Source organism: Motacilla alba, chromosome 5 (assembly GCF_015832195.1).
Source record: "Motacilla alba alba isolate MOTALB_02 chromosome 5, Motacilla_alba_V1.0_pri, whole genome shotgun sequence".
In the NCBI taxonomy this organism is placed as follows: domain Eukaryota; kingdom Metazoa; phylum Chordata; class Aves; order Passeriformes; family Motacillidae; genus Motacilla; species Motacilla alba.
In genome coordinates this window covers 19,255,046-19,267,281 of record NC_052020.1, presented here as the reverse complement: position 1 = coordinate 19,267,281, position 12,236 = coordinate 19,255,046, and the positions used below count along the sequence as shown (strand labels likewise).

The 12,236-nt window shown below is 45.5% G+C and overlaps 2 protein-coding genes across 8 annotated transcripts in view; both read right to left on the bottom strand.

Moving 5' to 3' along the window:
- Positions 1 to 6,838, bottom strand: part of RAG1 (recombination activating 1) — a 40,043-nt gene extending 33,205 nt beyond the window's left edge. Inside the window, exons 1-2 of one of the 3 annotated variants that reach the window (XM_038138750.1) lie at positions 3,422 to 6,838; positions 1,154 to 1,294 (exon numbers count right to left, since the gene is read on the bottom strand). The gene's annotated coding sequence lies outside the window, so the exon portion shown is untranslated. Of the gene's footprint in view, positions 1 to 1,153 lie in introns of all 3 variants that reach the window. The other 2 variants (XM_038138753.1, XM_038138752.1) reach the window with 2 other exon arrangements.
- A 142-nt stretch (positions 6,839 to 6,980) lies between these two features.
- PRR5L (proline rich 5 like) overlaps positions 6,981 to 12,236 on the bottom strand; it is a 50,189-nt gene continuing 44,933 nt past the window's right edge. For all 5 annotated transcript variants that reach the window (XM_038138767.1, XM_038138764.1, XM_038138763.1 and 2 more), the window contains exon 9: positions 6,981 to 9,856. In XM_038138767.1, coding sequence (XP_037994695.1) covers positions 9,525 to 9,856 — 332 coding nt within the window. In that variant the 3' untranslated portion in view covers positions 6,981 to 9,524. The remainder of the gene's footprint in view (positions 9,857 to 12,236) is intronic.

Below are 12,236 nucleotides of genomic sequence, written 5' to 3'. Positions count from 1 at the left end.
GCTAGTTCTGCAGTCCTTTCCAGTTTGCAACAGCATTTAAAAAGCCAACCTCCAGCCAGAACTGTCCTTGTTTCTCCTGTCCTCTCTTTTTTTCATTTCCTCTTGTCTGCATAGAAGCAGAAAGATTCTGAAGTAGTGGTCATATCTTGAGTCCTTCCTCACCCACATTTTATCCCAAGTGGACCCAGTTGCTGCCACTTCTCCACACTTCTAAAATACTTCAATTCTTTCTGTTTCAAAAAAAAAAACAAAACCTGTAAAAAATAATTTACCTTGCTAGTGCATGCTGAGCAGAGCAAATAAAGAGCAAATAAAGACAGCATGGTGAAGATAATCTTTCTGCTCAAATGCTGGGGCCCTGCTCCCCTGTCTGCTCTTCTGGTGATGAATGTGTTTGCTCCACTGAAACAAACACTTGCATTTCACAGCTCTGAAAGTTGCTTTTTGGCTGGGGGTTTTCCTCCTCTATGGAATAGGAAACTTCATGAAACTGTGTGCAAGGAGGAGATTGTGCAATAGGAAAATAATTTCTTTATTAGCTGCAGTCCCAGCCTCAACTAATGAGCCTTCTTTTCCTTTTGGTTTGTGCTCTGAGTGATCTCTGAGGCCATGCAGCCCGTGTTCCTGAGGTCAGTGATTTCCCGCTGCTCCTTTGTTGCCTCCAGGAGCTGGCTGCTCTGCCACACCAGGGGGATGGTTATTGCAGCCAGTCACCTGCTAATGAAGCAGGGGAAAAGCCCTGGTCTACCCCTGGTCCTGAAGATTCCAGCTGAGAATTTCTCACTGAGGTACCAGCAGGTTTCACTTGACTTGGCCAAACTTGACAGGTGTTGGCCTGGGGCAGAATGGATTCATAGGCCATGGCTTTTGTCCAGAGACTTATCCCACTCAACAGTGAAAGGAACAAGGCATAAACAGAGCACTGTTTTAGCAGTTTGGTACTGACAATTTTGAAAAAAAAACCCTCCTCCATTCTCTTAGCTGATTAGAAGCAGGACAGATATCTTTCTAGCCCTGTGATAAACTGTCCAAAAATGTGAGGTTTCAGTTTTTTAGTCCTCTCAGACAGAACCTGATTTCCATTGAAGTCAGCTGATACTTGACACACTAGAGAAAAAAAAAAGGCAACAACACAAACCTTTCCTTGTCTCACCTGATGTGCAGAATCCTGCCTCCTGCTACAGACCAGTAACTTGCTGGTTTTCCCTTCTGTCTTAAGCAGCATCTGCTCCTCCTCTCTGCGTACTCGCACAGCAGGTGTCACGTGAAGTCCAGGAGTTTGGCCTGTTAAATCCTACAACAGTATGCTTGAGTTAGCACTTGTATTTCCATTCTGGTATTCCTGCCTGCATGGACTTGTTTTCTCTCCAAGATTTAACTTTGTTTCTGTTGCTGCCTTTAATAAAGGAACCATTTCAGCCAGGTATGACCTTGGCCTTTGCTAACAGAGTGTTAAGGAGCGAAGGTACTGCCAGGGAAAAGTGACACATACAAGTGTTCCTAGTTTCAGTATCACACCCAGGTGTGATAAACTTCACAGTGTGGAGTTTAGACTTGCCTAAGCAAGTGCCTCCAGTGTGATTCACCTTCTAGAAACAACTCCCTGAGCTTGAGTTTCTTCATGCAAAAGTCCTTTACATGGGCATGTGCCTGTACTCATCCTTCTAGATAAAATGCAGGGACTGAATACTTTAAATTCATCTCGGTGATCTGTACAGTGTGTGCTTTTGGATCTTCTGGGAATGGAAGGGATTTAGACTTTATATGGCTAGAAATATAATTATCCTGAAAGGTAAGTCAATACTGTTGGGAAAAGGGAGGTCAGACCACCAAACAGGACAGCGATAAACAGCCACAGTGGATTTCTTGGTTTCTTGGCTGCTTTCAAACAGCAGTGGAAACCAAGGTGTGAATGCAAAGGAGCCATATTTTAACCTCTGCCTATTTCTGGTTCCTGTATAGTCTCAGTCCAGTTGTAATAGTCTCAGATAAATAAAATAAAGATACCAAAGTCAAAAATAAAAAAGATATACATAAATTATTAAATGTAGTGTTATAGTGATATACTGTATTAAATATATACAAATGTATACTATAAATAGATCATGTATAATACATAATAATGTATCTATACAAAGATAAGAAAAATAAATTCTAACAAAAATTGCCCCAGTCCAGTCCAGCTGTCCCCGGGTTTTTGAGCCAGAACTGTGCATCCAACACCATCACATGTCCTTACCAAAATGAGAAAGGGTAAAAGGGTGGGTAAGCTTTTCTCCCATGGACTTGTACTTCCTCATAATTCCTTTGAGCCACATCTCTAATGCTGTGTTGAGTTTTGGACTCCTCACTGCAAAAAACACTTTCAGGGCTTGGCCCATGGGTTCTGCTCTCCTCCTCCTCCCAAACCCACATTTTCTGGAGTAACACCAGGTACAACTCGAGCCAGAGGTTCCACAGCACCCAGTGCACACAGCAGGAACAGAGGCGAGGAGTGCCACCGTCCCAGGCAGAGCCTGGGGAAGGGAGGGCAGGCTTAGATGGTAAGAGACAGGGATAAATTTGCTTTCCTCTAAGACTCCCAAAAGCCCATTGGAGGCTTCCTCAATAAGGCAATAAGGGCAATCCCAAACAAGCAATGTAGGAAGAGCACATCTGCAAAGTAAATAGTCACTCCCTCAAAGGCCTGGTTCTGCTCCACTGCTCTCTCCACAGACCCTACAAACAGCAGTGTCTGCTGCTGAACGGACCCTCACTCTCTATTTCACATAGAGCTGAGTCTTTGTAAGCACTGCCAAGCCAGAGGAGGAGTGGAGAGAGGCTGCTGCTGCCCTCTGAAGGCATCACCAGTTCTGTGAGTCAGTCAGCTCACCACAATTAATCAGGGAAAAAAAATATGAGAGAGGTCCAGATCTTGAACAATTTCCTCTCCATGCTGTAAACCCCAGGCAAAGGAAGACAGCTATGTTGATGCAAACATTGGATTAGATTAAGCATTGGGTAAAGCCAAAGAAATAAGCTTTTGAAAATGTTTTTTTTTGTTTGTTTGCCTGACAAGTGTGGGTGTCTTGCTCACAGTAGCTCATACATTTCAATAAGCTAGGAGGAGGCTTGTGACAAATGCTCTCAGGTCTCATTTACTGCAGCATTTATTTTGATTTCAAAGAGCAGGTCTTTTTTAACAACTACAGGATGCTCTTTGACAAGGGAATGACTGGATGGTGGCAACTCCTTTTCCCTGAAGTTGTTAGGGAAACTTTCCTGTCTCACCATTCAGCAGCCACTCTGGCAGTCACGCTCCCACCACTCCAGACTGACACTGCTGGGAACAAAGTCCCTTCACACTGGGTGGCTCCAGTGACCCCATGGGTGCCCCTCTTGGCTTACTGCACACTCACAGTCAGAGAAAATGGTTCCTTACCTGCTCAGTTCTGGTTTTCCCTCAGCTCAGAAGGTAGGAGTGTGACTGCCAGAGCAGCTCCTGGATGGTGGGACAGGAAAGGCTCCTTAACACAGTGCTGTTGAGGATGAGCCACTGAATTTAACCAGGACTGTGGGTCCAGCAGGCGGCATCTCTCCAGTCTGCTGCAGGGCTTTCAGGGCAGAGAGGTGTTGAACATTTAAGAGCCAGAAGAGAGAGTGGTGACATTCAGTGACAGGCTGAATGGAGGAGCTCAGAGGAGCTCCATCTGCACTACCAAACGCAGCCATGCTCAGCATGTAATCACCATCCACTGCTGTCTTCTGAAAAAAGCAACAGGATTGAGGAAAATCACAAGAAACCCTCTGCATTCAACTCAAACTTCTAATGGACAGTGGTTCTGAATCTCTGAGATTCAAAGTTCCAAATGAACACCAGAACTCTTCTCCCATTCCCACAAGAAAAAAACAGAATTTTTTTTTGTAGATGTGGTAGATATACCATTTAAGAGGCACTTCTCACACATAATACTGTCAGTTCTCTCCTGCAGAACAGCTTCTCCCACCCTCTCATCTCTTGTATCCCACCATACAGCAAATACACAATCCATCAGCCTGAGATGTGCCTGGAGAAAGACAGGTTTAGCACTTGTCATAGTGAAGCCATGAGACAGATACACAAGGGACAAGAATGAACAAGTTTCTACTCCAGGAGCCATTGATACGTTAGTCAATAAGCCTTTAGTGTAAAGAGGATTAAAAACCCCCAGTGAAAAAGAGGGCGGTTGACCAGTGCTGGGTGTAAATCAGTTTCAGAGGCCTGCAGGGCAGGTGATTTGTGGCACAGTCTGTGGTTTCTTACTGACATTTAATAGAAATAAATTCTGTCACTCTCTAGGTAGTCCTGTTGCAGTACTGACTTGAAGACTGAGCATCTTGTAACTGATCTGTCTTTGAGAAGCCCAAGCAATTCTAGCAGAACTCACTCTTTCAGGTTAAAAAAAAAAAAGTTTTTTAAAGTGCTGTGTGTGAGCCAATGCAGCTGCCTTCATAAATTTCAAGGTCAGAAAGAATGATTCTCTGACTCCAATCTATTTTCCAATGTAACAGAGGTTGTTAACTGCAGAGTCTATAATAATTATGCCACAAGAATTATCAACTAGCTCTTGGCATAAGTGGGAATTAGCTTTGAAGCCAAATGAGAGACACTTCAAACAGCAACTCCCTGAATACTCGTGCAATTCACAGCTACTAAAAATCTGCTCTGCGCTATGGCAGAAGTTATGGGTATGTGGGACCCTTCAAGCCATTGTCTTTTTGTTTAAGGAGTTTGCTTTCCTTTTGCTCATTGCAAATTCTGGTGATCAAACTATAATTAAGCCTCTACCTTCTGTTATACCAATTATTCAGGTGAAGATTAATCTAGTCAGCTATTTCCTTTACCTGCATATACCTGTTCTTTACTGCTCTCTCCCATACAGGTGAGTCTCCTACACACAAGCCCATATTTGTGGCCCCAAGAACGTGTTGGCCATGCACAGCAAGCAACTGTTGATAAATAATGACAATTTTCAGTTCACTTATTTATGCACTGGAGTTGTCACTTCTTTTCACCACTTGGTTTGGAGAAATGCACCCAAACTACTCAAACATCTGAGCTGCCACTCCTTGTGGAATTAGGACAGCTTTAACAAGACCTGAAGGAGTGCTTGGGCAGGATTAGGCCCCTGGAAGGGATGAACTTACACATAGGAGAGATGTAAACTGGCACAACAATGATACAGCACTTGCTCTCCCAGGTGGAAATAACTAACAAGGGTACTCCAAGGATCTTCAGATGCAAGTAACGAATAAAAGGCAGCCAGTTCTCAGGGGGCAGTTATTTTACAGCATGTCATTTTGAGTGCCACATTGATGAGAATGAGCTGTACCTTTGCTGGAAAGTTGCTTTAAAAGCTGCTACCTCTGTTTTAAAGCTCTTGTTTATGTAGCTGAATGCTTGGCGCCCTTACCTGGAGCTTTTGGGATAGCAGGGGGAAGAGAAAGCCCTCTCCAAATGTGTGGGCAAGCAAAAATATCCCATTTAACCTATTTTTGTCCTGCCAGATCCACCTTCTATATTTGAAATATGAATAGGATGACTAATTACCTCCTCTTTGCTCAGGGAAATACCAAATACCCTGCCCTTCACACATTTAATTAACAGGAAAATTTGCAGTGACTTTCCTACAGAGAATGTTGATCGTGGACTGAATTTCCAGCTCAGGTACCTCTGGGAAACTCCCTGGGCATTGTGGGGAATCTGTGCCAGGGTGGGTCTTGCTTTCTCACCTGCTTTCCAGAGTGGGAAATGGTGCTAGCTCTGTGCAGACCTGTCCCAAGCCAGGGAACCCAGCCAGCCTGGCCTCCTTCAGGAGCTCAGACACCCATTTGGTGGCTTTATCTAACACACAGCTTTCCTTCAGGGTGAAGGAGATGCACTCTGCCAGGCCCAGGAGTCCTGCTGCTGCCGTGGGGAAGAAGCCAGGCTGGGAAGGAACAGGGAATCCAGTTAGGAAGGTTTCCTACTCTGAGACTACAGCAAAATTAAGAAGTTTGCACAACTAAGCACGCCATAAATAGCACAATTTGTCTCTCACTAGACCTGCAGTTTCTCTTCTCTGGGGAACACAGGTTGCCTCTAAGAGCCAAATATTTTTCATCTGCTGAAGCAGTGGCAAGTGCCAAAAGGCCTTCCAGGTGAACTCACTGCCATTTGGACCTAAAAAGAAAAGGCAACCCAAACCCTGCAGTGTTCACCCTGCTGCCATCAGTGCCAGCACCAAGATATACCCCAAGTCCTCTGATAAAAAATTAAAAAATAAACCAAGTTGCTGTCCACATGGCTAGGACCAGAAGCAGCTCTGCTTCCTGGCAATAAAATCATGTGCTTGGCTATGGGGAATATCAGGAAAAAGGCCAGTAGTACTAAGCATAGTCCCATCAATAAGTTTATGACAGAATTGCATGGACACAGAATAAATCACTTACCTTAAGACAGAGACAGAGTAAAAAGGAAGACAGATTCAGTGTGATAAGAAGTGGCTCAGTCTAGGTCATTATCGAAGGAGAAGGTAACAGACTTCAGGAGGTGGTGAGAGAAATCCCTTCTTCCCATTCTGACTGCTCCTCCAGGAGGTTTTCTCCAGTTGGTGACCACGAGGGTAGAAAAGACCCACCCTGTGGCCCTGTCACAGCCATGTGACATGGTCAGCAGCACAGTGCAGCCCCAAACCAGAACCCTGTATCCAAAATGCAATTGTTTCTCATGCTGCAGCTCTGGCACAGGGACAGAGTCTTTGCTTCCAGAGGACTGGAAGCTTCCTCAGCAGAGAGCAGCTGCTCAGCACTGCCCCTCAGAGCTGTTCCCAGGGCCCTTCCAGGCCAGCCTCACACTGCCACCATGGCACGACTTTCCAGCCACCTGCAGGTTCCCCAGTCTGAAAAAAGAAAAGCACTTGCAGAGGCTTGTGCAATCTCACGTGGCTGTAAATGTGGTGGTCGTGACCATACACTCGGAGTGGTTTACAGAACAGGCTGTGTTTACTTCAGTTCACAAAGTAAAGCCACCAGCTTTAATTCTCCGTAAAAACAAAACAATGGGGCAAGTGCATGATTCAGAGGGCTTGGTGCAAATTTTTGCAAAGTAACAGATACAAAACCAAAATAATTAAAATCATACATATGTGTAAAACAAAAGGAATTCAAGTTAAAACCAGGACTAATTCCTATTAGCCCTAGAGATGATCCAAGAATATGTCAGGAAATAAATACATTGTTCTAGTTTTCGCCACAAAAGAGGGTGCTGCTCTCTAATCGAAATGGTTTGGGTATTTACAGAAGGCAAATGGGTTACAGGAGAAACAGAAGGAAGAAAAGCATTCATAAGAGTGAACTGAAATGCTGCAGGGTGACCACTTTCCCACACACCTCAGTGTGACTAAGAGAAGACTAAGTCACAGCAAGGCCTGAAGAAATTAACTGTGAGCAGGACATCATCATCTGCCCCACGGTGGAGGGACTGTACCAAGGTGAGAGCAGCATGGCGTGGCTGCCACTGCAGAGATTCCGAAGCTCCACTACAATCCACGGCTGCCCTGGGGCAGATGGCAGTAAGTTGACCTGGTGAGTCCAATTTATGAACAGGAGAGCAATTTATCCTATAATCAACCTGAAGGGAATGCTGCTTAAAGGCACATCTTCCTGGCCTCTGCTGGACTGTGGGTGCTCTGAAGGGGAGGATGCAGCCAGCACCACTGAACCCCTTCTCCTGACATGGAAAGCACAGCTGTTGATCCAAACCCTCAGCCTTTCCCCAAAGGCCAAGAGCTCTGGTGACAGAAGGGAAAAGGAGACTCTTCCAAGTATCTGTCTCAACATTGCAAAGCACAGCAGACAAAGCAACACCCTCATTTATCAAGGCAGCATGGCTTGTGCTCGTAGCTGGTACTTCTGATGCTTTGTTGCCATATAATAACCAGCTGTCCTTTTACTGCATGTGCTACTAATGCCAAATCCTGGCAGGTCAGAGCTGTGCTCCAGTGCAGCCAGTGGAGCAGAAGATGTTTAATGCCTAACAGAAGCAGGGAAAATCCTGCACTTAATGTCACAGCATACAAAAAAACATCCCAAAGGCACATCCTAACCTTCTGTTTTCTTGTCAAGACACACTTATTTACCAAGTACCACTTGGAGTAGATTCAAGTGGTAGTCGTGTTGTGTCCATACTCATAATGGGATTTGACATTTAAGGCAGCACTGCAGTTCACCTCTAAGCCTATAATAACACTTGCAAATCAGCTTAGCAAGACAACAGCAGAGTATCCCAGGGACAGCTCAAACAGATTGGCTCTGTCCCCACAGAAGCAGCACTGGAGTACCAAGTGATGCTACAAAGCGGACACTGCAGGCTGCAGTGCCTCACACAGACACCTGCAAACTGGACCCACTTCTAATCTTCACAATAAAAACAAAACCAAAGACTGCAAAGAGCCTTCACTTTATCTTTAAAGCAATACTGCACTGAATCAGATACCACTGGAGGTCAGGAGCACTTCATAAATACACTGAGCCAGGACTCCTTTCCAAACCTCGCTGACTATCCTCGGTCTCATGAAATCCACAAGTGCTAAAAGTACCAGGGTAGGCCCAGGATGAAATACTGATCATCACCTCCTGATCTGGAGTCATGATGGCCCAGTGCTGAGAAGCACCTTTACATCTTCTACCCATTTGATTTTCTCTTTCATCATAGCCCTATCACCACTGCAATTTTGAGACCAAATGGATGCCAAATGCCAGGACGCTCAGTATATTTTGCACCCAATTTACACACCCCAGCCATCCTCTGCACCCAATTTATAACAGAACTCCCAAGATGTGACTGGAACCAAATAAAGTACATATGAAGTACCCAGCTCAGACTCCACATATACTCAGTTCTCTTTGGGCCTGGGGGAAAAGTAAGTCTGATCAATTCTGATTTGGACTTTTCACCCATGCCCATGGGAAACAAAATGAAGGATCTTCTCCTCTCACAAGCTACCTCAGCAGATCTTTCTGCAGGATGCAAACGGCTTCATCCCTGAGTTCAGCTTTAAAATAGAAATGAAGTGCTCACCATTCATCATGAAGCACTAGAAGCAAAGAGAACACTGAGCAGAGAGGCCTCCACTGCAGGGACAAAGAACAAAGAAGCAGCACAATTGGGAAAGATGGAGAAAAGCAGAAAGAACTCCATTTGTATCATACCAAAGAAAAAGAAGGAAACCTGACACCAAAAAGTTTATACTAGTAGAGGGAGAAAGCTTACAGAAGGTAGACTGTGCTGTTCAACAGCAAAAAGTTGCAGCCCTCAGTGGTCATTTGGGAGCAGCCTGGTACCAACAATGATCCCAGACTGGTAAAAGAACCTATCTAGGTACATTCTCAGCCACACAAACCCTCAAGCCCATTTCAATGACATGAGCAAAATTCCCATTTTTCTCTTTTTTTCCCAGCAGGGATGACAGACCACTTTGTCCAGCTTAGTGCGTGCAGTTCTCCACTCCTCAGCCAGCCTCCTCCTAGCTGACAGAGGTGCAGTTCAGCTCGGCAGGGTCCTGCCTACTGGCTGCAGCCACAGCTCCCTCGGGGCCGTCGGCGATGCTGGGCTCGCTGGAGCACTGCCTGTGGCCGAAGCAGCTGGGCTGCAGCAGCAGGCATTTGTCTGCAGTGTCCGGTTCCTCCACCACCATTCCCGTGTGCATCATGGAGGCCATGGCCAGGAGCTGGATGTCCGAGTGAGCGTTGGCCACCGTGTGCCGACGGATGCTCCCGCATTTCTCCAGGTAAGCCTCGCCCTCCTGCTCCGTCAGCGGGGTCAGCGCCTTCGGGCAGGATCTGGAGTACCGTCTCTCTGGAAGGGAAAGAGGAAGCAGGAATGGTCAACAGCACACAAAGCATTGCCCACACTGCTGGGCTGGCTTCGGGGAACACAGAGAATTCAGTGTGCAGCTACAGAGTGCCCCACTTCATTACCACTGGAAAACAGTCAGGAGCTCACTAGTTCATGCTGCTGGGTGTTGGGAAAGGAGATCTGTCTCTGCCCCAGAGAGGAGAGACCTCCTATCTTGCTGCAGGGGCTGCTGCCTGTGAGAGAAGTGAGCCAAAATATCACCAGTGCAGCCAAGGGACTATCTTTAGTGTCCTGAGAGTCTTCTCTTTTATCAAGGGGTGAGGACCAAGTAGGTACTCACACAAGCAGGTTCAGTAAAATAAGTGACACTAAAGTGGCACAAGTCTCCAAAAAAAAAAAACCAAAACCATTCAGTGTGGATTTGAATTGCCATCCCTGTCTCTGAAAAATTTCTCTCAGGAATTTCCCTCATTAGCTGTTGTCAATGTGAAATTCCTGATGCCTACATTGCACTGTCTCTACATCTGCCTAGGAACAGACCATTCTGTCGGCATTATCCCACCATATTTTTTAAAGATCATGCCAGAAAAAGGACATTTCACCCACTTTGCAACACATCTGGCTTGGAGGCTGGGCACAGAAAACACCTAAGAGTGCACAGGAACAGTCCAAAACAGCCTGGGGAAAAGGGGCACGAGGGAAAGGCAGTATTTGTGCTGAGGAGGAAAGGCAGTGACACAGAATGGGTGGGTGGGGGCTGTATGAGCTGCTCAGCAAAATGTTAAGGAGGAAAATTTCCAGGTTTAAAGCACAGACCCAAGGCACAGTCCCCAGCACAATACCATGAAGCACATGTCCATTCTGACACTGAAAGCTTGAAGGAAGGCAGGGGATAGAGTTCTGCCTTGGCTCACTGTAATCCGACCCCAGCAGGTTGAGTCACACGCTGTTACTGTTCACCTGCTGGGTTCCACCCCCCTGCAATGTTCCATGTGATTTTTGACACCTCCTGTGGTCTACCCCTGCAGCAGCTGATGGAGCCATTCCCTATGTGTCTCCTTGTTTCTCACAAACCACTGAAGGGCAGGGTCTCACTTCATAAAGTCAGAAGCCTTTAAACCATATAAAAGACTGCAGAAGATAAGAGTAACAAAATGCAAAGCAGAGCACTCTTCACTGAAGGTTACAAGAGTTTTGGAAGCTTGTACCAGGAAGAAAAGCAGAAAACAAACTATTTGTTGCAGGGAAGAACAGCTGAGCAACTTCACCCTGTTACTGCCAGTAATACATCAATTCAAAATGGTTCATTCACACATAAGAGTATGCAAAAATAATTTCTGAGGCTGGTTACAGCAAATACACTCTTTAGGTTTCATCTGCAGCTCCAGCCACAGCAAGCTGTAGTGTTAAAGGGCATTAGGATATGACTCTTGAGAAAAAAATTAGGTGAAATCAGGCTAAACTCTGAACATGCATTTATTGCTTTACTTTTCCCCCTTTACTTTCTTGGCCACAAAAGAAAGTCTCTTAAGGGAGTTGCCATACATAGCTTAACTAGAAATTTTATTTTTATTTTGGTGCCTTATGACCAGGAATATTAACTGGGAAGAGCTTTTCTGGGACTTTTTTGCAAGCAACCTCAAATCAGCAGTGATGTGTGGCTGTTTTATCTTCTCTCTTATCCCCAATATAAACTCTGTTTCTTAGCCAGCTGGATCCCTTTGGCATACTCCAGCCTTACCATGCAGGTTATGGCTAATTTACACAGGCAAAGCAAAAAGTTCTAACAGAGCAGGTGGGAATGCTGCCATCTTCAGTTTCCCTCTGTGAGGGGTCCTGTCCCTTTCACACCTCTCTGCTTTAAAACAGCCTAAGATACAGCAGCCTTGCAGGCTGAAGCCTTATGTATACTCACAGCTGGGAGCAGACACCTTCAGTCCCATTTCCCAACACTCATTTTTACCCTGAAGGCTCCAGTGCAGAGGGCAGTCTGGCCTCCAGAGCAGCTGTGTAGAATGCAAGCACACCCAAAGCCCAACAGCACCCTCCCAAAAGCTACTATGGGGAATCTACTGGGCTTCACCACCATCATTACAGGCTGCCCAGGGAGAGAAGAAACTGGTTCTGAGAAAGCAAAATGGTGACTGAAAGAGGGAGAGAAAAGAGAAAAAAGTCTCATTACAAGTGAAAGTTAAGGAAGAGAAGCCACCTCCATAGCAGCACTGTGAAAATACCAAGATTATTTGTAGAAAAGTGCAGTTTTGCAGTCCCTGTCTTATACTGCAAACAGAAATTCCTTCTTTCCTCATGATCAGGAAAGGGTGGAGCAAGGGTAAAAGGCCACCTTGGAAATATACACAAATAAATGACAGCTAAAATC